This window comes from Maniola jurtina, chromosome 4 (genome assembly GCF_905333055.1).
Source record: "Maniola jurtina chromosome 4, ilManJurt1.1, whole genome shotgun sequence".
Classification (NCBI taxonomy): domain Eukaryota; kingdom Metazoa; phylum Arthropoda; class Insecta; order Lepidoptera; family Nymphalidae; genus Maniola; species Maniola jurtina.
In genome coordinates this window covers 3,807,417-3,830,869 of record NC_060032.1, presented here as the reverse complement: position 1 = coordinate 3,830,869, position 23,453 = coordinate 3,807,417, and the positions used below count along the sequence as shown (strand labels likewise).

Sequence of the window (23,453 nt, the reverse complement as noted above, 5' to 3'; positions counted from 1 at the left end):
CTACCTCGGTACCAAATTTCATACAAATCGGTTAAGCGGATGGATTTTCAGAAAGCCCGTGGGAACTCTTTGATTTTCCGGGATAAAAAAATAGCCTATCTCCGTCCCCGGTATATAAGCTAACCAAATTTCGTCAGAATCGGTTACACTGTTGGGCCGTGAAAAGGTAGCAGACAGATAGACAGACAGTCAAACAGACAGACACACTTTCGCATTTATAATATTAGTATGGATTAGATACAGATGCTCGAGACTATTCCTCCGCGTGGATTTAAGTTTTCCCGTGGAAACTCGTTAATTGTAGGGGTAAAATGCATCCTATATCTATCCCCGGGGTATAAGCTAACTCTGTACCAAAGTACCATAGTAGCATTAGTAGTAGTGTAGTTGGCTCGGCAGACAGCGGGTACGTTAGCTGAAACTACAGGAGAGTGAAAACACCCTTTGTCATGAACGATTACAAAGGGCGTGAGTACCTACTTTACACTAGCTAGGTAGCATATGTGTCAGCAAAATCGGATCTTTTAGAAATACTCGTAGCTATTGGATCGCTCCGAAATCAGAAAAACTTTTACTTAAGCGTTATTTTTCCTAACAAAAGACGACTTTTTATAGAATACTAGATGATGCTGCAACTACTTCCGCTTGGATTCAGGTTTTTGAAAATCCCGTGAGAACTCCATGATTTTAGGAATAAAAACCATACTATGTCCATCCCGGGATGCAGGCTATTTCAAATAGGTTTATAAATATTAAGAATTTCTTTGAAATTAGTAAAAATCATTTTTCAACGAAGCCTGGAAATTAAAATAAATACCCGTATTCGCTAGATTATTTATTATTGCTATTTATTCGTAATTTCTCAACAACCCCTATATATAATTATTATTAAAGTTTATAGTGAGTTGTATTTATATGCGGAACAAAACAAGAACATATTAATATTATAATATAATATTTATGTATTATAAATGCGAAAGTGTACTCGTATCTGTCTGTCTGTCTGCTACCTTTTCACGGCCCAACAGTTTAACCGATTTTGACGAAATTTGGTATAGAGTTAGCTTATATCCTGGGGATGGACATAGGCTACTTTTTATCCCGGAAAATTAAAGAGTTCCCAAGGGATCTTTAAAATCCGAAATCCACGCGGACGATGTCGCGGGCATCTTCTAGTATTTATTAAAACTTTAAATTGTTTTAAATTCAAAACGTCGTTGTAACGAATTTTTAAAAACCAGTATCAAGTGTCCACGTTATAAAAACGCTTTTAGCAATATGAAGTCTACATGATATAAAATCTCTACCAAAATTTTATTATATTGGTTGAATTTTTTTATAAATTCCGAGTATTTTTCAAACACTGCAGAATTCCTCGAAAAGAATTATGTTTAAAAACACTTTGTCGAGTTTGAGCTCCAATTTAATTTATTTATGAATAAATGAATATATTTACGTGAAATACCTAGTAAATAAAATATTTACAAGAAAAACTTGTACAGAAATTAACTTTGAATTGCCAGACTTAGCCGTAGGCCTGAATAAGCATCAAGCAGAATGATGTACCCACACTTATTATTTGGTTAAAAATTTTTTTTTTAAAAGTACTTAGGTACTAGTTTTTGTGTCACGTGGATTCACTTATTAGGATTTTTGTTTTTAATATACGACGACTTCGTCGTTTATAAAAACTTTTTAAAAATCCCGTGGGAACTCTTTGGTTTTGCGGGATAGAGTGTAGTAGAATCCATCTCCAGGATGCAAGCTATCATTAAACCTAGTAGATGATGCCCGCAACTTCAGCCATGTGTATTGAGGTTTTTAAAAATCTCCCAGGAACTTTTTGATTTTCCGAAAACAAAGCGCTTTGCTGCAATCAGACCTGCTAGCAAGTGATGATGCAGCATAAGATGGAGCCTAAGATGGAATAGAATATGCAAAGAAATTTTTTCTGGGGCTTAAGCTACATTGAAGTAGGTTAAAAGTGTTAAAAACAGTGATTTGACGAAATGCAAAAGAGCCCCAGTCAACTGCCCTTCCCTTTCAACGACAAAAGGAAAGCGGATTATCATCCGCAGAAGTGCTTTGTAATTCCCACTTTGTTTTCTGCTTACCTTTTCACTTCGTTTGGGCAAAGGGCTCCCTTCATTACTTTAAAAAGAAAAAAGGTGTTGTTTAATCTGTGCCTTTCTTATTTAGCAGGTTGTACGGTTTAAGGTTCATTTTGTTCGATAACTCAATCACAAATATACAGCATGAATTTGCAAAGTCCAGCAAGTAATGCAGAAATATCGCAAACACTGAGTACAGGTCTCCTCTTGGAATGAGAATGGTTTAGTGATGGTGAAGTCCGCCACACTAGGTTGGCAGACTTCACCTTTGAGAACATTATAGATAACTCCCCCGCATGCAGGTTTCCTAAAGATATTTTAGATACAAGCTATTAGTGCTAATTAATTGCTAACCCACATAAATCCAAAAAGTTAGTGGTGCCGTGATTGAATCCCCAATCTCCCGAAAAGGAGGCAAAGGAGGAGGACTCGTAACCACTAGGCTATTACGGCTATGTTTAAATTATGACGACGATAATTTAATCAACTCACTTACTTACCATCCTAATATACAATTTTCTATTTGTTCCAGATTGCAAAAGCAAATCGCAGAGCAACCGGCAGTTCACAACAATGCATCGACAGAGAGTTACCTAATACCCTGAAAATGGAATGAACCAGCCGGATATGACGAATTTCACTTATCTACTAGACCCCACGCTAGAAGATTTGAAATGCCAATTGATCTCTGGCACCAGTTGTGCAAACGAAACTATTGTCAACGGTCTTGAATGTGTTCCGAAGAGCTACGGGAGTTCTATAGAATATAGCTGTGAATTGAATTTGGATATTCAAAATGAGACCTCCTACACCTGCCTCAAGTGCACGAATAATTCCTTGGATCTGTTCGGCAACAACACTCTATGCAACTCTCGACTCAAGCTGAATATGCTAGGAACGCTATACGAGAGTGCCATAAAGAACTTGTGGTTGAAGATACCTGATTTAAACATTTGTGACTGGAACACGTTGTCATGTTTCAATGACTCAAACAGAACACTATACAGTGATGCTTTAAATAGTTTTAATAGTAATTCTTTCAATGAAACTTTTCAGTGTAAGTGGGACATGAGGAATGAGACGGATAATTTTATAAGTGTGGAGTATGATTGGAGTTTTTTGTTCGTGATATTGTTCATAGTGGCCGGTGGTGTTGGCAATATATTGGTGTGTCTGGCCGTGTGCTTGGATAAAAGATTGCAGAATGTGACGAATTACTTCCTGCTGTCGTTGGCGATCGCCGACTTGCTCGTCAGCTTGTTCGTGATGCCAATGGGAGCTATTCCAGGATTCTTAGGTAAGAACGTCGATTAATTCTTGCGTTGGTTGCATGCCTTGCCAAATTTCGGAGATTACATTGTAACATTACCTGATAGATTAAAAAGTACTTATATATCTACTATGTGGCATCCACTTCGCAAGATTAGCAGATTTTTTTTAAATCATAAACGATTGCATTTATGCATATTTCAACAAATCATTTAAAACAATCTCATATCTAGAAAGTACCTATCTCTACTATCTTATAGTTTTCTTATATTTCTTTTTCAATTATTTACTCTGCAGCAATTCTTTCATACTTATCTATACTTACTAGGTAATTGTAATGTAATTTATTTCTCAGAAATATCGTACCTTATTATTTGGATCAAATTTTGTATCCCGTGAGAACAATTTAAAAGACGCCGCCACAGGTATTTTTTTTTACAAAAAACGAAAAAAGATATTTTATAACAAACTTCATTTTAGGTATATTAAAAGCATGAAAACATTTTCTTGTAATTTAAAAGTGTACCGATACTTCTAGACATCTAACTATGATAAATTGATCAAAATGTACATCTTCATATTCGTAACATGAAAACTAACACAGCTGATGCATGTTCGATTACATTATGTATATTATCCTCTTAGGTTATTGAAAATGTTTCGGTATAAGATGGGTATACCTATAAAATAATATAAAATAAAATGTGTCTCAATTTTCAAAGTAAGAAAACTTTACCAAGTGGGATATCATATTATAAAAGGGCTTTACCTGTACGTTCAAGAGATTTTTATTTATTTTTACATACAATCTTTCGCATGTAATACATGTCTACTAATAAGTAGGATTCTATTATTTGTGTCAGGAGATGCAATAAGACAGAATAATATGCTTATTTTTATTCCGGAAAACGGACAATAAGGGCTCATACGGAATAGTTTAAATGCACAAAGACATAGGTAAAGCACTTTTTAAAAATTTATTTGGTATAAAATCTATTTGTTTAACTGCCCGGAAAGTAAGGGTTTATACAGAGTATTTAACAAAAACCCACAGAGTTGCAGGCGAAAGCGAGTCCGGTATGTTTCAGAATGAAATTGAATTCTACTGTCGATATCATGTGTCGTTCATGTGTGACACACTTAAATTAAATTTTCCATACAATTTCCCTTATTTCCGAGTGAAATGCAATATTTGCGACTCAATAAGTGGGTACTGCATGGCCAATTTAAGCGTGAAATACTGAAATATTTGAGAATATTGCATAATTTAGTGCTGGAGTTGTATAATAATGCCTTATACTTTACCTTTACGTGGTCACATATTATTGTAGTTACCTGGTTAGGTATTTTGAGGGCACAGACGGAAAGGCTAACTCTCAAACTTGGTTTTTCCGTTTTGAATAAGGAGATATGAATGTTGAAATTATAATACATATTATGAAAACTGCCATACCCCTTCCAGGTTAGCCTGCTTCCATCTTAGACTCAAAATCATCACTTAGTACATTAGTATCATCACTTACCGCCAGGTGAGATTGCAGTCAAGAGCTAACTTGTATCTGAGTTAAAAAAGAGCGGACATGGAGTCATTCAAGGGGCGGACCAACAAATTTCTGAAAAGCCAGCAATGAATTGGCGGTTCCTCTGCTACTGCAAATATTTATGGGCGGCGGTAATCACTTAACATCAGATGATCCACCAGCTTTTTTCTCCCTTGAACCAACCTCCGACTACCAGTACACCAGTAGAATCTTTATTGCTATACAGGTGACAATCGGAAATAAGATTGTATATTCTAGAGTGTTCGAGAACTGTTAACCTATATACTGTAAGTAGAAGTAGCGTGTGGAATTAATTAGCACCAAAAATATATTATGTTTAAGCATTCTTTGCTATCAATTTATGTGGCGCAGCCTGAATACCTGCATGTGGTATCAGAAAGCATGATTCAGATAATGAAGGAAATACGAAACTGCACCACGCTTTTCTTACTTGTCTATATTTGCCTGAAGCGAAGTACTTATCTATTAGCGAAAAAACTTACTTCTGCAAGTTTTATTTCTAGTGTACATTAGGCTTAAGGTTAAGACGTTGACTCTATAAATTATCTCATATTGTACAGTTTTTTGCAAAGAAAATATTCAACACGCCTCGCAAACAAGATGTAAATAAGTCTGTTATCTACAAGATAAGTAAACGCAAAGTTATTCGTCGTAAGTATTTTGTATACAAAATAAGTCAAATTCAGGACACAAGGGAACGAGCTGGCATGCCACTCCAACCAGATGTTGCAAAATATTTAAATAAATTTAAAAGTTGTGGCAGGGTAATTGAATAAAGAAAATTTTTGTGTTTAAGTTTATAGCAAACAGGCTATTATAAACTCAGTACATTAGACGAGAAAAATGGAATTATAATATTTTCCACTCGTTCGAAACTCTCCCGCGGGTAAAGTTCTGATGCATTATACATTATTGTAATTTCAGCGGTCAGTATAAGTTTAAAATCATGTACATAAATGATTTACATTGTTTTGAAACAGGAAATATAATGTTTAACTTTTTTTCAAATGTTAAAAAGGGCTGCGATCCTAACAAAGCACGACAGCAACTGTATAACTGGAAGTATTATTGACCGCGCCTGTGCATTTAAACTTTGATATGCAAGAAAATCTAATGCCATACTGCAAAGTGAGATGATAATAACAACATCTACGTGCAAAATCAATCAAAAAATCAAAATCATTTATTCAAAGTAGGTACTTTGCTAGGTTTGTTAGTTTTGAAAGATGATAATATAGTGATGATAATTAATTACGTAAACCTAAAACTAAAGCTACGAGGGTTCCAAACGCACCCAAGACTGAGAAGAGCATGTTGAGCAACCTTGCGCCAGGCGTTCTTTGTGTTGAATTAAGAGTCATTAGGATGATAATAGAGTGAGTCTATTATGTACCTACCTAGATTAACGTGGATGAGCTGACCTACCTGGCAGAGTGATGAGCGTTGTGGTTCTTATAAGTCCCAGGTTCCCTATATACTGCCACCTCGTTGGCCATATGCCCGTTTAACGCAGATAGCGAAAATTCCTCCCGTTGTCCATGGATGTGCAGTTTTTTGAACGGCTCCGCCAGAAAACTTGTTCTGTCGTCCCTTCATTCAGCTTTTGTTTTTGCTAGCGTTCTGGTTACATCCTGTATGTATTATAATAACTAGTAGCCAATATGCGACCGGCCCTAATGCAAATATTGCATGTAGTTTACACTGTAAACTTCACTCTTCACTTCGTTTCATGAAAAATTCTTCTATCGAATACTTTACAACTATTACCTAATATAGTACTTTTCCACATATAAATAAAGCCCATTTTCCATTGCCGTTCACGTTATGGGTATTTCGATACTATATGATTGATATTAAATGAAATTGGATCTTGTGTTAAAAGCTATAAGGTTTAATATCCTCTGTTGTGCAGGTTATTGGGAATTGTTATTCGGTACACAAAATTCATTTTTTATCAAATGAAACTGAATCTTGTAATGAAAGCAATAAGGTTTAATATCGTCTGTTGTGCAGGTTATTGGCCGCTGGGCGTAGTGTGGTGCAACGTGTACGTGACATGTGATGTGCTCGCGTGCTCGGCGAGCATTATGCACATGTGCTTCATCAGTATCGGCAGGTTGGTGTTGTTTACTTGTTTCATTGGGGATTTTCTTTCAATTACCCCCTCTTTGTAGGATTTATTACGTGGCTATGACGGAAAATGCATAACCAAATAATTATACTTATAACTATATATTCTACTTCATATTATTTTTAATTTATTTATTTGTATCACACTAATATGATAAAGGCGAAAGTTTGTGTGTATGTGTGTGCGTATGTTTGTTACTCTTTCACGCAAAAACTATTGGACGGATTAGGCTGAAATTTTAAACGGAGATAGATTATACCCTAAATTAAAACATAAGCTACTTTTTATCCCGGAAAATCAAAGAGTTCCTTCGGGGTTTTGAAAAAACCTAAATCCACGCGAATGAAGTCGCGGACATTAGCTCCTAATAATAAAACTGTAAGTGGACGGTTTCTGTTAAATCTATTGTGGAAATTTAAGGTATGGGCCTTATTAGAATTCTCAGGGTACCTTAGCGGACGATGGAGAGAGCTTGGAGTTCCTCTACGTGATCAAGTCAGAATAGAAGTCAGTAAGCGACATAGCACAACGGATTGCGAAGCTGAAGTGGCAACGCGGGGCGCATATTTCGAAAAACAAACCAATAGACGTTGGGGTCCCAAGGTGCTTGAATGGCGACCTCGCACTGAAAAGCGCAGCGAGCGATGGAAAAATCCTCAGTATAGGTGGACAGACGACATCAAATGAGTCGCAGGGAGCCGCTGGATTCAGGCGGCGCAAGACCGACGACCGTAGCGTGTTAAATTCCCCACAAGAGACCAGCCCAGCATGCCCAGCAGTGGACGCCTATTGGTAGATAATGGTGGTGATGATGACTTTCAGAAAACTTAACGCCTATCATATCTCTGTCATCCAAAGCAATCTGAATTAAACTATAACGCTAGATATTAAGCAAGTTCGATTTGATTACGAAACGAATTGGTTTGCATCGAGTGTTAATTGAGTCACTATCCTTTATTAAACAAAGGAAAAGCTGTTAAAAGCTCATTGCATGTTTCACACGCACCTGATGCGCAATAAGTACCTACATTAGCACACGAGCCACGATAACCTAGTGGTTAACATGTCGTCTTCGGGAGGTCGGAGGTTCGATCCTGGGCACCCACCGCTAACTTTTTAGAGTTATTCATCATCATCATCATCAGCCTGTGGATGTCCACTGTTGGACATAGGCTTTCCCTACAGAGCACTACCATACCCGATCCTCAGCCTTCCTCATCCAGCCACTTCCAGCCAGCCGCTTTATATCGTCGGTCCATCGTGCTGGAGGGCGTCCCACACTACGCTTGCTAGAGTTACTTTTTGCTTGTGAGTGTAAGTATCACTTGCTTTAGCGGTGAAGGAAAACATTGCGAGAAAACTTGCTTGCTTGAGAGTCCTTCATAATGTTAGACTCAAAGGTGTGTGAGTCTGCTAATCCATACTTGGCCAGCATGGCGGACTGTGGCTTTAAGCCTTTCTCATTCCGAGAAGATACCTCTGCTCACTGTGGTGAGATCTAGTGATTCACGCGTTTGAACCACTACCAGAACATTATCACGACGCTCAGAATATCAGAATAATCTACTTCAAAAGCGTTACCAAATACCACAAATACCCACTAATCCTCATTACCATTTACAATGTAGCTTTCAGGCGCCATTAAAATAATAACCACTACGGCGCAATTGAGCCGAGAAGAAAATCATTTACATACAAATCTCCATAACATAGCCGTTAGCGAGGCGTTTTAACAATTTCAAGACTAAAGTTTGGACTGCACTAGCGACTTTTTGTTTTAAAATTAAAGATAATAACGGAAACTCAAAGCATTTAATCAAATTGGATACCATTGCACACTGTTCGATTGTCAATTGTGGAATTTGTAAGATAATGATGTAATGGTGATAATTAATTAGGTAAACTTAAAACTAAAGCTTACGAACGAACTAAAGAAAGATAATGTGCCATGCTTCTGTCTTAATTCAGTATTTTGCAAAGCTTATGACTCTTTGAAAAGTGCTTTCCATGACAAACGGTTGCAAGTAAGTTCTTAAAAGGAATTAAATCAATAACACTTGCATTGCTTTAATAGGTCTTTGTTCTAACTGTAAAGCCGAACATCTCCAAATAACCTGCTTGCCTACTCCATAAACGTTACCATATACCAGTAACCTCCATTAACATGTACACAGCAATATTCATTAAAATAAACCACTATGATGCGATCGAGCCGAGAAGAAAATCATTTACATACAAATATCCATAACATAGCCGTTAGCGAGATGTCATAACAATTTCAAAATTTAGGGTAGAGCTTCACCAGCGACATTTTACCACTGACAGCGTTATGGTAACTGAGGCATGCAGGTTGCCTCACAATGTTTGCCTTCACCGTTAAAGCAAATGGTATTTAATTTTTTAAAATGCATGTTGGAAGTGGAATGGAGGAACTCTCGGCCTCTCAAAGAGGAGGTTCTTAGGCTCTCAGACGGGCAAGTCAACCACAAGGCTGCTCACATGTCGTTCGTTCAGTTCGGTCTAAAACTTTTATGAGCACGACAAAAACCGATAAAATACGAGTACGGCTTGGTGAAAGACTCACGGTGGAGAGAGCTATAACTGAATATTTTATCTCTTGTTGTAAGAGGATATTTGTAAAATATGAGAAGCTTTTTGGCTTTTACAATAAGAAAACTGTGCGTCGTCGGTGATATAATTTAGTTTATCCATCCAAAATAGGGAAAAGCGACTTTTTGTTGAACGACATATCGCAAGTGGAGCCAAGACCCTGAGGAACTCAATGATAGCAATGAAAGTGATTATCCGGGGCGTAGTGTCATTTGGGTAAACAAAATGGGTATTTATACAAATGGAAGGGGTGAAAGCATATTGTGAAATATAATGAACGGGGTGGGAACATATTGTGCTATTTAAACAACTATCTAAGCATACAGATGCTTTTAAAATCTGTACACAGACATTCTCTACTTACCTAATAGGAATCTTTTTTTTTTCGATTGCGTCTTGAATTTTATAAAACCCTGTTTGACCAGCTGAGCAATGGCAATTATATCATCGAAAAGTAAAGTAAAGTAAGGGGGGTTAAAAATTCTTGCACTAAATGGTTAAAGAGGGTATGATACGAAAACGGCTACTTTCTAGTTTCATACTGAGGCGTTTCCATCTTTTGAAAACATAACATGGTCAGCAATACAATTTTTTTTAATGAAAATTAGCGAGCAACGAGAAGGCGAGTCACCTGATGTTAAGTGATTACCGCCGTCCATGAAAATTTGCTGCACCGGAGGTACCGCCGTGCGTTGCCGGTCTTTCAGGAATTTGTTGGTCCGCCCCTTGAATAACTCCATGTTGTAATCTAGTGGGAACACCGCCGAAGGGACATTTTTTTCCTGCTTTCATTCTAATTTCTAACCAACAGAGGGAATTTCATGAACCGAGTTAATTCAAAATGAAATAAGAGAGACTACAGTATAGTGTAGCCTTGTAGAGCTACAATGAAGCTTTGAATTAAGCGAACACGATCGTCGAGGAAGCAGATGGGAAGTAGTTCGGAGCGAATTTGTCTTTCAGGACGGATTTCATTAAATACACATTTAGTTCTGCAGTTGATGTAGTGCTTCTATAACGAGCGCTAGGTATCTCGGCTAAATTATAATTCTAGTTTCTAGCGAAGACTCTCTGTCAGTTACAAACATGTTACAAATCGATTTAGTTTAAAAATAAACTACTAAGTATAAGGCCTCATTCGCACGAGAGCTTTTTTAATGTCCGTTAAAAAGGATTCAAATATAACAAATGCATTCCCAAGTAGGTATCTATTCACACGTCAACACTTTTTTAACGCGCACTTTGTATTTTCAGCGCAACACCGGGTTTTAACGCAACGCTTTTTTAACGCTCGTGCGAATTAGGGTTTAAGCTTCAGCCACACTTTGTACTTAACAATACTTTTAGCATGACAGAAAGGATCTATTCCTTAAATATGTCCAAATATAAAACTTTAAGCTCACATTAAATCCATACTAATATTATAAATGCGAAAGTGTGTCTGTCTGTCTGTCTATCTGTCTGTCTGTCTGTCTGCTACCTTTTCAAGGCCCAACAGTTTAACCGATTAGCTTACCGATTAGGTTAGCTTATATCCCGGGGGCGGACATAGGCTACTTTTTATCCTGGAAATCCAAAGAGTTCCCACGGGATTTCCAAAAACCCATCCGGTTAACCGATTTGTATGAAAGGTGCCGAGGTTGTTGCGTTCCTGTAATTGACATAGGCAACTTTTTATCCCGAAAAATCCAACAGTTCCCACGGGATCTTTAAAAACCTAAATCTACGCGGATGAAGTCGCGGGCATCCTCTAGTATTGCTATAAAACATAGTCATGCGAAATGCCCGAAACGTTCACACAAAATTTAAGCTTTAATAAATGTTTAGGTAAATCACCCGCCCATAAAATATATACCGCGACATGATAAAACATCATATTCCGTGTTATTGCGGATTTAGTCTGCGCTGAGCCGTAAATGTTTGAAGACGGTCGTCTCTAGAATATTAGAGATGAGCTAAATGTGGCTATGTTCTAGTCACAAAGAAATTTCCCATGTATACCCAGCGATATGATTATTATCTACTAATTCTATACCTACCTACCTATCCTACCTATGTCTATACCTAATAATACAAATAATTGAAATTCAAGGCTCTTCATGTGCTAGATCTCCTATCATGTTCAGTATGTTCATTGTTCACCTAATGGGATCCCATTAGGTGAACAATGAATTCCATTAGGTGGACGGCCTAAGAAACCTCAAAACTATTTTAAAATACTTATAAAACAAACAACAAAAAAATATTGATGTACCTTCTTGAATATTACCACTATATAGAAGGTAAATAATAATAGGCTAACTTTTTTGACTGAATGCTTTTCATGGCAGGAAGTACCTACACTTAAATATTTTTTCTTTACAATATATATCTGTATATAAATAATACATTTCGATAATTGGTCTAAATTTCAATCATCAACCCTTTAAAGTTTATTTTTAAAATGGTTGAGACACACAGTCAGACGCACAGACGGTCTGGACGAAACTATAAAAGTTCGGTTTCTTTTTTTACTGGGGAACTCTAAAAGTTATGTATCGTTAGGTATACCAGTCTAATCCCGGATATTCCAAAACCACGAATTTCTCACACAAAAGGGATATTTTGAGTAGGCATATTATCTTTGCCCCATCCTTTAGCGAAAATCCGCCCAAAGTACTTTCTATGTTCTATTAGCTTTAGTTTCAAGAGTCACCTTCTACCGGATGTCTCGAGGACAAAAGACGTTCCCTCATATATTTATTCAAAGCTTTTGTCACCTCCTTACAGTGAAGACGCTTAATAATACATCGTTCAATTCAAAAGGTAACCCGCTTTTCCACTTAACCTATAAAAAAATGACTTCTCATCGAAGGTAAATTTTGAACAAAATGAAAATTGTATTATACTCACCCCTAAAGAATTTAACCTTTATAGGCTTTTAGGCGTCATATACACCACACGAGTTGTTGGGCTGAGGAACTAAGTGTGCGAATTCATTTCTACTTACTATGTTTTATGTAAAAGGCCATTATAATATCGCTCAGTATTCAAACATAGTATGAAACGATAAAAAAAGGTAAGTGATAATAATGTTAAATGGATTTTCTGTTGGCTGGAAAAAAGTAGCCCAATTTAAGTGAAGTCTTTTTGCTATGCTGTCATATTTTTTAATACTTGAGCCACACAAGCAGATATCCATTCTGTGCTTGGGCTTCGGCTTCGGCTTAGAAAGAAAGGAGTATATAAGATTTCACTAAACTACTAGATTTAGTATGTTTTCGCAGGTGCACTTAGTTTTACAGATTTGTAGCTAAAACGGTAGGTACTAAAGAGCTAGGCTTATAACCTTGATATTATTATAATCTTCCGAATTACGCGGCTATAAAACGCTCCCGAACATTTTGCCAACAAATGATATAAGAGGCGAAAGTAAATGAAGCTAATTTGTTCCAGCTTGCTCGTAAAGTTACTGTCGTAGTCATTCGAGTTTTACAATCCTAATAACAGATTTCTTGTTAAACTTACTACGCAACAAAACCAACCAAATCATTACAACTTTGTATGTTTTGATCACCATCTAGGTAAGTATATTATATTTAATAACTCAAAAAAAAAACCCCGACAGAAAAACCTCTAAGTATAAGAAAACTAGAAAAGAGCTGATAACTTTCAAACGGCTGAACCGATTTTCTTCGATTATAGCTAAGAACACTGTCGATTAAGCCACCTTTCAAACAAAAAATACTAAATTAAAATCGGTTCATTTGTTTAGAAGCTACGATGCCACAGACAGATATACAGATACACACGTCAAACTTATAACACCCCTCTTTTTGGGTCGGGGGTTAAAAAGAGAAGTAGGAATCGGTGAAGCTGAATGAAAGGGAGACAAAGTGATCCTTCTGGCGTATCCCATTTAAAAACACTAGGGGAAGAACGGATAAGACTTCCTGGAGCCGGGAGACTGAGGTTAAAAATCATTTTTAAAAGCTCTAGCTCAGCTTTATTAACTAATATTTTTATTTAAAACTACTTTTAACAGTCTGTATAATATCAAAAGTAGGTACATAATTTTTTTTGTCTGTTTTTAGCAGTTAAAAGTAGTATTGACCAGACAAGTATTTTGACTATAACATATTATTATAATACATATATTATGTAGGATGGATTAACACAGCCTAGCCTGAAAATCTGGCAATAAAATATAAGCGGTCCATCTCGTGCACTTTGAATTGTGGTGAGGGACCCGTCAGTTCGTAATGTGGTTTTGCATGATGTGCATTGTTTGTGTATGACACACAATAATTATTCTGATAAACAAAATGTTTGTCAGAAATTATTATAGTATTTTTAACCCCCGACCCAAGAAGAGGTGTGTTATAAGTTTGACGTGTGTATCTATGTATCTATCTGTGGCATCGTAGCTTCTAAACTAATGAACCGATTTTAATTTAGTTTTTTTTCTTTGAAAGGTGGCTTGATCGAGAGTGTTCTTAGCTATAATCCAAGATAATTGATTCAGCCGTTTGAAAGTTATCAGCTCTTTTCTAGTTACTGTAACCTTCACTTGTCGGGGGTGTTATAAATTTTTAATTTACACTTGTAATTAATATTATTTCAGTGCAGACATGTGGGCGGTTTTACACAAACTAAGTGTGGCTACTTTTCGATTGTTCGTGTTGTGAAATGATTAATTTACACTTGTTAAATAGCAGAGATTACAGTGACGAAGAAATTCGTAGGAGATCGTAGCTCTAAGTATTAGCTAACTGAAGTTGCAGCGCGGTTTGTTCCATAATTATTGAGTGGTAACTTTTTTGGAGTGAAGACTGCGTGGAATTGTGTACCGAGAATCGCAGTGTAGGATACCTACTTTGAGTGTAGGATATATTTTTAACCTTCGCTGCATTGATAACCTCAAAAAAGTGGCTGAAAGTGGGCGTATAAGAAAGACGGACGACCGTGTTTGGTGACGCGCTTGTAAAAAGGCCTATGTTCAGCAGTATATGCATGTAGTCTAATGTATTCATTTTGGATACAAGTGTAAATTAAAAATTTATAACACCCCCGACGATTCAAAGTATTTGAGTTTTCCAAAACATCATTTTCAAATAAATAATTATGTATTTAGGCAACGTCCATCTTGACAGCTTGACATTTGTCTATTGACATAATATTATGAACCTAACGGTTATCTAACCTTCTTTTCTACAAGAAAACTACAAAAGAGCTCATAACTCTTAAACGGCTGAACCAATTTTTTTGGATTATAGCTAAGAACACTCTCGATCAAGCCACCTTACAAACAAAAAAAACTAATTTAAAATCGGTTCATTCGTTTAGGCGCTACGATGCCACAGACAGATACACAGATACACAGATACACAGACACACAGATACACACGTCAATCTTATAACACCCCTCTTTTTGGGTCGGGGGTTAAAAAAATATTGTCTTTGGCATGTCAATATTTTTTTTCTACACTACAGTTCTGCGCCACTTGTGTTTGACTTCGGAATTTATAGAACTATTAGAGGATGCCCGCGACTTCGTCCGCGTGGATTTAGGTTTTTAAGATCCCGTGGGAACTGTTTGATTTTCCGGGATAAAAAGTTGCCTATATCAATTACAGGGACGCAAGCTGCCTCGGTAGCAAATTTAATACAAATCGGTTAAGCGGATGGGTTTTTTCGGAATCCCGTGGGAAGTCTTTGATTTTCCGGGATTAAAAGTAGCTTATGTCCGTCCCCGGGTCTTCCTCTCTCTTTCCTTGGCACGTGCTAACAAGTAATTAAGTTTATGGAGCATTCCGAAATTATTAAGGAGTAGATGCAGACGTTTCCATAATACCCTCTTAAATTAGGAGACTAGCTATAAATTTCCATTTGACGGCGCATGCAGGTTTATGGATACTGTATGCTGTATGGATGCTGCGGTATGTGACCGTAAATTTATACTATCACTGTCTACGAGATAATAGAATTTGATGTTTGCTACGCTACTTAAAAGAGCAGTTACTTTTGATGGCTCTACTTAGAAAATCTATACATATAATAAAATTGTAGAAAAGTGGTGTCTATACAATGGAAATATATAAAAAAAAGTAGCAGGGGTTGTTATTATATCGATGCCGAACCCGAAATTGTAATTAATTTTTTTTTGTCTGTTTGTCTGTGTGTTTGTGCACGCTAATATCAGAAACGGCTTATTCGATTTAGATACAATTTTCATTAATATATTGTAGTAAGCTTCACTTAACATTTAGTGTTTATTTCATGTCAATCGGTTCATAAATGAAAAAGTTATGTCAATTTAAAGAATCACGGCGATATATAATATCCCACCAAAAACATTTCATGTAAAAAGTTAGCCAAGACTCACAAGTTCATAATGTTTTCACTGTTAAAAAGTTATGAGATCTCTAGTAGAGCCAAGCCCCTAGCTGATCTTAGATTTGTGCTGGCCATGGGACCTATCCCAAGTCCAAAGTAATATAGCTCTTAAATGTTCTTGACTATATCACATTTATAACAATAAATAACAAATCACTCTACTTACAAGCTCTGATTCTACAAACCCTATATCTTGGTAAAAAAAGACGGCTTGGCCGTTTAATAACTTTTAACGTTTAATATGTTATGTCATGTAATAGTTTTACGAACATTAAACGGCCAAGCCGTACTTTTTTTACCAAGATATAGGGTTTGTAGAATCAGAGCTTGTAAGTAGAGTGATTTGTTATTTATTGTTATAAATGTGATATAGTCAAGAACATTTAAGAGCTATATTACTTTGGACTTGGGATAGGTCCCATGGCCAGCACAAATCTAAGATCAGCTAGGGGCTTGGCTCTACTAGAGATCTCATAACTTTTTAACAGTGAAAACATTATGAACTTGTGAGTCTTGGCTAACTTTTTACATGAAATGTTTTTGGTGGGATTTCATTTCTTTTTGGCAGGTGCCCTAAATTTTTTTTGGATCTATTTCTTGTAGGTACATCATTTTCATGGCCCACTCTCTATCGTTACCTCTTTTTTTAAAAGCTTTTATTCAACTTGCAATGTACTCGTATGTAAGTATGTTTGTTCGGATGGAATCTTGCAACTCAATTTTGAAGCAGATATACCAAATTTCAGTCTTTTAGGACTTCAGGAAACACAGATACTTGGTACGTTTGATAAATCTGCCACGGACATCTTATCATGTAAACTTTAGTATTCGAGCAACAGATTTTACAGATATGCATCTCATATACGAGGGGATGAAGGGGGACCCGATTTCTTAATTTATCTGTTGTTCATAATTCTTGAAATTCCTACTTAATGCCAAATTTCAGTCTTCTAGGACTTCAGAAAGTACCCTAGAATTTGTGACTAGAGGTTTTGAATGTCGATAAATCTGAAACTATAAAAGCTAAACAATTGATACTCAGTACGTTTAATGAATCTGCCAAGGACATCTTATCCTGAAAATATCAGCATTCTAGCAACAGAATTTACAGATTTGCTTTTCTCGTAAGAGGCGTAGAGGGGGGGAAATTCCAATTTCTCAATTTTCCTGTAGTTTGTATGCAATTTCTAGTCTACACACCAAATTTCAGCCTTCTAGGACTTCGGGAAGTACCCTAGAATTACAGACTAGAAGTTTTGACTGTCAATAAATCTGAAACTATAAAAGCTAGACAATTGATACTCAATGCGTTTAATCAATCTGCCAAAGACATCTTATCCTGAAAATATCAGCATTCTAGCGACAGAATTTACAGATTTGCTTTTCTCATAAGAGGCGTAGAGCGGGGGCATTGCCAATTTCTTAATTTTCCTGTAGTTTGTATGCAATTTCTAGTCTACATACCAAATTTCAGCCTTCTAGGACTTCGGGAAGTACCCTAGAATTACAGACTAGAAGTTTTGACTGTCAATAAATCTGAAACTATAAAAGCTAGACAATTGATACTCAATGCGTTTAATCAATCTGCCAAAGACATCTTATCCTGAAAATATCAGCATTCTAGCGACAGAATTTACAGATTTGCTTTTCTCATAAGAGGCGTAGAGGGGGGGCATTGCCAATTTCTTAATTTTCCTGTAGTTTGTATGCAATTTCTAGTCTACATACCAAATTTCAGCTTTCTAGGACTTCGGGAAGTACCCTAGAATTACAGACTAGAAGTTTTGACTGTCAATAAATCTGAAACTATAAAAGCTAGACAATTGATACTCAATACGTTTAATCAATCTGCCAAGGACATCTTATCCTGAAAATATCAGCATTCTAGCGACAGAATTTACAGATTTGCTTTTCTCATAAGAGGCGTAGAGGGGGGACATTGCCAATTTCTTAATTTTTCTGTAGTTTGTATGCAATTTCTAGTCTACATACCAAATTTCAGCCTTCTAGGACTTCGGAAAGTACCCTAGAATTACAGACTAGAAGTTTTGACTGTCAATAAATCTGAAACTATAAAAGCTAGACAATTGATACTCAATACGTTTAATCAATCTGCCAAAGACATCTTATCCTGAAAATATCAGCATTCTAGCGACAGAATTTACAGATTTGCTTTTCTCATAAGAGGCGTAGAGGGGGGGCATTGCCAATTTCTTAATTTTCCTGTAGTTCGTATGCAATTTCTAGTCTACATACCAAATTTCAGCTTTCTAGGACTTCGGGAAGTACCCTAGAATTACAGACTAGAAGTTTTGACTGTCAATAAATCTGAAACTATAAAAGCTAGACAATTGATACTCAATGCGTTTAATCAATCTGCCAAAGACATCTTATCCTGAAAATATCAGCATTCTAGCGACAGAATTTACAGATTTGCTTTTCTCATAAGAGGCGTAGAGGGGGGCATTGCCAATTTCTTAATTTTCCTGTAGTTTGTATGCAATTTCTAGTCTACATACCAAATTTCAGCTTTCTAGGACTTCGGGAAGTACCCTAGAATTACAGACTAGAAGTTTTGACTTTCAATAAATCTGAAACTATAAAAGCTAGACAATTGATACTCAATGCGTTTAATCAATCTGCCAAGGACATCTTATCCTGAAAATATCAGCATTCTAGCGACAGAATTTACAGATTTGCTTTTCTCATAAGAGGCGTAGAGGGGGGGCATTGCCAATTTCTTAATTTTCCTGTAGTTTGTACTCAAATTCTAGTCTACATACCAAATTTCAGCCTTCTAGGACTTCTGGAAGTACCCTAGAATTACAGACTATGAATTGTGATGATCATCAGTGAGGGACGAAAACGGCGTATTTTAGGTACCAATAAATCTGTAACCATAAAAGCTAGATATTTGATACTTAGTATATTTAGTAAGTTTGCTGAGGACACCTTATACTGAAAATTTCAGCTTTCTAGCGTCATCCAGACCGAAGTTATGACGGGTCGAAAATACGGCGAAACACTTCGAGAAAAAGGTACTACGTAGCGCCCCGGCCGCCGTTTGGCTCGTCTTGGCGGGGGCACTGCCGTGCCCCCTGATATAATATTTTTAACGTACAGAGTATATGCTGCCCGAAAAGACACTATTCCACGCGAACGAAGTCGCGGGCACAGCTAGTAATGAAATAATAATCAATTTTGGTGAAAATTAGAAAATACATTTTATAGCGGTAATTTGAAACGAATTTAGTAAATAATTTGCTGCTAAGTCCACTAAATACTAAACACTAATTAATTAATCTACGTAATGTTTTGTATATTATTAATGAAAAACTTTGTTTTGCCGTTTATTTTATTTTTAGGGTTCTGTAATCCGTACGTCATAGTGGAAAAACGGAACTCTCCGGATTAAAAATGACGGTCAAGTGCGAGTCGGACTCGCATACGAAGGGTTCTGTACCATCGTACAAGAAATAACGCGTTGTTATTTTTTTAAGTTTCATGGTGACCATTTCATTTGAATATTAAGCAACCAAAGTCCATGTAATTTTGCAGACATATTCTAGAAACTAATATCTGTGCCTGTGGTGTTTTAGATTTTTCTAAAAATAGGTAGTTTTAAAATTACATTGGCTCAAAGATTTGTATGTGAATTTTTAAGACCGCGTAACTTTGAAATTGAATATTTTAACGGAAATCTGGTAAACCACAGGCATAGATATTAGTTCCCGGAACGTTTCTATAAATTCCATTGAGTATGATTGGTTAGTATTCCAATGAGAGACGAATTACCTTTGTATGGAGCGAGTGACGGAGAGACCCCTCTTAAGTACACGGTTTCGGTTTCGTTCGCCAGCTCCTCCTTATTATTATGATTCAATTAGATAGTACAAGGGCCTTGGAACGGTAATGGCTCGTTAAACTTTTCTGAAAACAAATTTATTTCTGTAATCTTAACGAAATTTGGCGGTTGGTTCGCGAACTATTATGGCTCTCTTTAAGTTTGCTCATTTAGAAGGTTCGCTCCAAAATAAAAGGCATTTTTGAAGAAAGATAAATTAAGAAATAATGCTCTAATTTAAGATCCTTTGAACTCCAGGTATCTAAGGTTGAAATCGAGGAGCACACTTTAACTTTGCTTAGACTTAAGTTTTAGTTTAAACGAGACAGATTTATGCCAGCGGTATAACGCTGTCTCGTTTTAACAGTACCTTAACTATGAGCAAAGTCAAAGTTAGTTTGTTTGGTTGATTTCAAATTATTATTACTCATCATAACAATAAATTAAGATAACAAGAATAAATAATTGATAACAAAATTTAATCACATTACATTTAAGCTTAATTTAGCGGTCATTATTTTCTGAAACTGTAGTTTTTTTTTCAAAAATTGTCTAAGCAACTTCACAATGGTTTTAAAATTCCTGTTTAGCAAAGTAAACAATTTTTTTCGACTCACGCTTTTCATGTTTAAGGTTTAAGAAGATGAAGATGTCTATTCACTCTTGACTTGAAGATGCCTTGAAAAAATATTTTTTTCAAAATTTAACATACACTCTATGTGGTAATAGGTCTCTAATTTTCTATAACTTTACTAAATATCAACCTCACAGCACTTAGACTCTCGAAATAAATTACAGTCAAATAATAGATAGTGATTAAATTCCGTAATTCGTAGCAAAAGAGAATTTGGGGCCTACAAAACTTAATCCGGTAGGCACGGCCTCTCACGTAGATCGGTTAACCAGTCTTAAGTGGACGTGATTTGCGGCGAGGCAGTAATGGGTGGTAATGGTCACTCGATTTAACTGGTGGTTGTCTGGGTATTAATTTTAGGCATTTTAGGTGTAGATAGATAGATGATAGAGGAAATCTTTATTGCACACAAACAACGACGTAACCACAAATTCACGGTTTTCGGATTTATTCGTTTACTTGTGCTATAAGACCTACTTACCTGCCAAATTTCATGATTCTAGGTCAACGGGTACCCTCTAGGGTTTCTTGACAGATACGAAGGACGTACAGACAGACAGACAGACAACAAAGTGATCCTACAAGGGTTCCGTTTTTCCTTTTGAGGTACGGAACTCTAAAATATTGATATAGAATTGTTTCATTCGTAAGAATGATACCTAGCCGTATTATATACGTAAATACTAAAACCTTCCTGAAACAAGACGAAAATTACGATAGTGAATAAATTATCTGGTGAAACTTGATTTTCTTGTAAATCTTGAATTTCCAATTATTTCTCTCATTATCGGTTGTGCTTTTTAATCAGCACAATCCCTGAATTCGGCGAAAGAACATTCATTATAATATCATGGATCGATAACCAATAAAGCCAAAAATTTCGAACCTCTGTGAAAAGATAAGACCGATAAAATCAGATCTTTGAAATAAGTTTAAAACAAAAAGCTTAGAATCCTTGCAGACAGAAAAAACGGCCAAGTGCGAGTCAGACTCGCAGACAAAGGGTTCCGTACCATCGTACAATATACCTAACTCTTTTTTGTAGAACCCGCAAGTTAATGACGATCTGCGCCATCCCTATGCGATTTAGTAAGTTAATTTTTTCAAGAACACATTTTTTTTTTGTAATGTAAACACAAATTCACGGTTTTCGGATTTTTACTTTACCACAAGTAAAGTAAGTATAAGACCTACCTTCCTGCCAAATTTCATGATTGTAGATCGGGTACTTGATCTACAATCATGAAAAGCGTTATTTTTTGTGTGATGATACGGAACTCTTCATGTGCGAGTTCGACTCGCGCTTGACTGATTTTGTGTAGTCATTTAATTTTATTAATCTTTTTCATCACATTTCACACTAATATTATAAAGGCGAAAGTTTGTATGTGTGTGTGTGTGTGTGTGTGTGTATGTTTGTTACTCCTTCCCGTAAAAACTACGGGATGGATTTGGCTGAAATTTGGAATGGAGATAGATAATATCCTGGATTAGCACATAGGCTACTTTTTATCCCGGAAAATCAAAGAGTTCCCACGGGATTTCGAAAAACCTAAATCCACGCGGGCGAAGTCGCGGGCATCGGCTAGTGTTCAATAATTTATGCCATTTTCTTTTTCAACAGGTACCTGGGTATCAGAAACCCTTTGAAGAGCCGCCATCATTCCACAAAACGGGTTGTCGTCATCAAGATAGCTCTGGTTTGGTTACTGAGCATGTTCGTGTCCAGTTCTATCACAGTTCTAGGTAAGCAAAAAAATATCATGTGTTGAAAAAAGACCGGCCAAGTACGACTCAGACTCGCGGACCGAGGGTTCCGTACCTACTCGGGTATTTTTCAAACATTTTGCACGATAAATCAAAAACTATTATGCATAAAAATAAATCAAACCCTGTTTTAGAATGTACAGGTAAAGCACTTTGATATGATACCCTAATTGGTATTTAAATTGAAAATACTAATTAATTATTATTCGTTCATGAACACATTTTTTTTGTGACGTAGCAACAAATTCACGGTTTTCGGATATTCCCTTTACTTGTGCTAAGACCTTTACCTACCTGCCAAATTTTATGATTCTAGGTCAACAAGTACCCTATAGGTTTCTTGACAGACACGATAGACAGACAGGCAACAAAGTGATCCTATAAGGGTTCCTTTTTTTTTGAGATACGGAACCCTAAAAATATCTAGGGATGCCTGACAGAAGCGAAGCTTCTATGCATTTTTCGGTAATAGCGTAGTGGTTAAAATGTCAGCCTCCTAATTGGGGGTTTGGGATTTGATCTCGGGCATGCATTTCTAACTATTCGGAGTATAGAGAAATCTGCCAGCCATTCTTGGTCAGCATGGTGGAACATGGCCTAAACCCAACTCTTTAATTTGATTTGATCATGTAGAGAAGCTCCGAGCAGAGCTTTATCCATCGCTCGTTTAGTGACTCTGAACTTTCTTATGACTCATCTTTTTTTATGTAGGCAAATCTGCATGATTATCTCTGGGAATGTCTGGCATTCGAAAATAACACGAGCGTTATGTACATCATAATTTATTCTATAATTAGAATTTCAATTCTCAGTGCTGATACAATTACGTTATCATGTGCATTAGACTCGAGATGAAAGAACGTATGAAAACCATAAACAATTAATACTTCATCATCTTCAACCTGCTTGAGATCGTGTTAGATCAAAGAATTCCTTTTTTAACTCTACCTACTCGGAAATAATTGCAAAACTTTCGAGCTGTGCAATAAACGGGTATAATTTAATTTAGTTTATATGATTTGGTTTTAAATTAATTTTTAGAGTAAAGAACTCACATACATACATACTATATGAATCCTGAAAATGTAACACTCCTATTTTTGGACACTAGCATAATAACCAAGGAATTCAGTGCATAAAATTAGACCTT

General features: G+C 36.3%; 1 protein-coding gene across 1 annotated transcript in view; it reads left to right on the top strand.

The window, feature by feature from the left end:
* LOC123864643 (D(2) dopamine receptor A) overlaps nt 1-23,453 on the top strand; it is a 95,641-nt gene that overhangs the window by 45,679 nt on the left and 26,509 nt on the right. The window contains exons 2-4 of the mRNA XM_045905246.1: nt 2,644-3,408; nt 6,956-7,058; nt 22,161-22,282. Of these exons, the coding sequence (XP_045761202.1) occupies nt 2,724-3,408; nt 6,956-7,058; nt 22,161-22,282 (910 nt within the window). The 5' untranslated portion in view covers nt 2,644-2,723. The remainder of the gene's footprint in view (nt 1-2,643; nt 3,409-6,955; nt 7,059-22,160; nt 22,283-23,453) is intronic.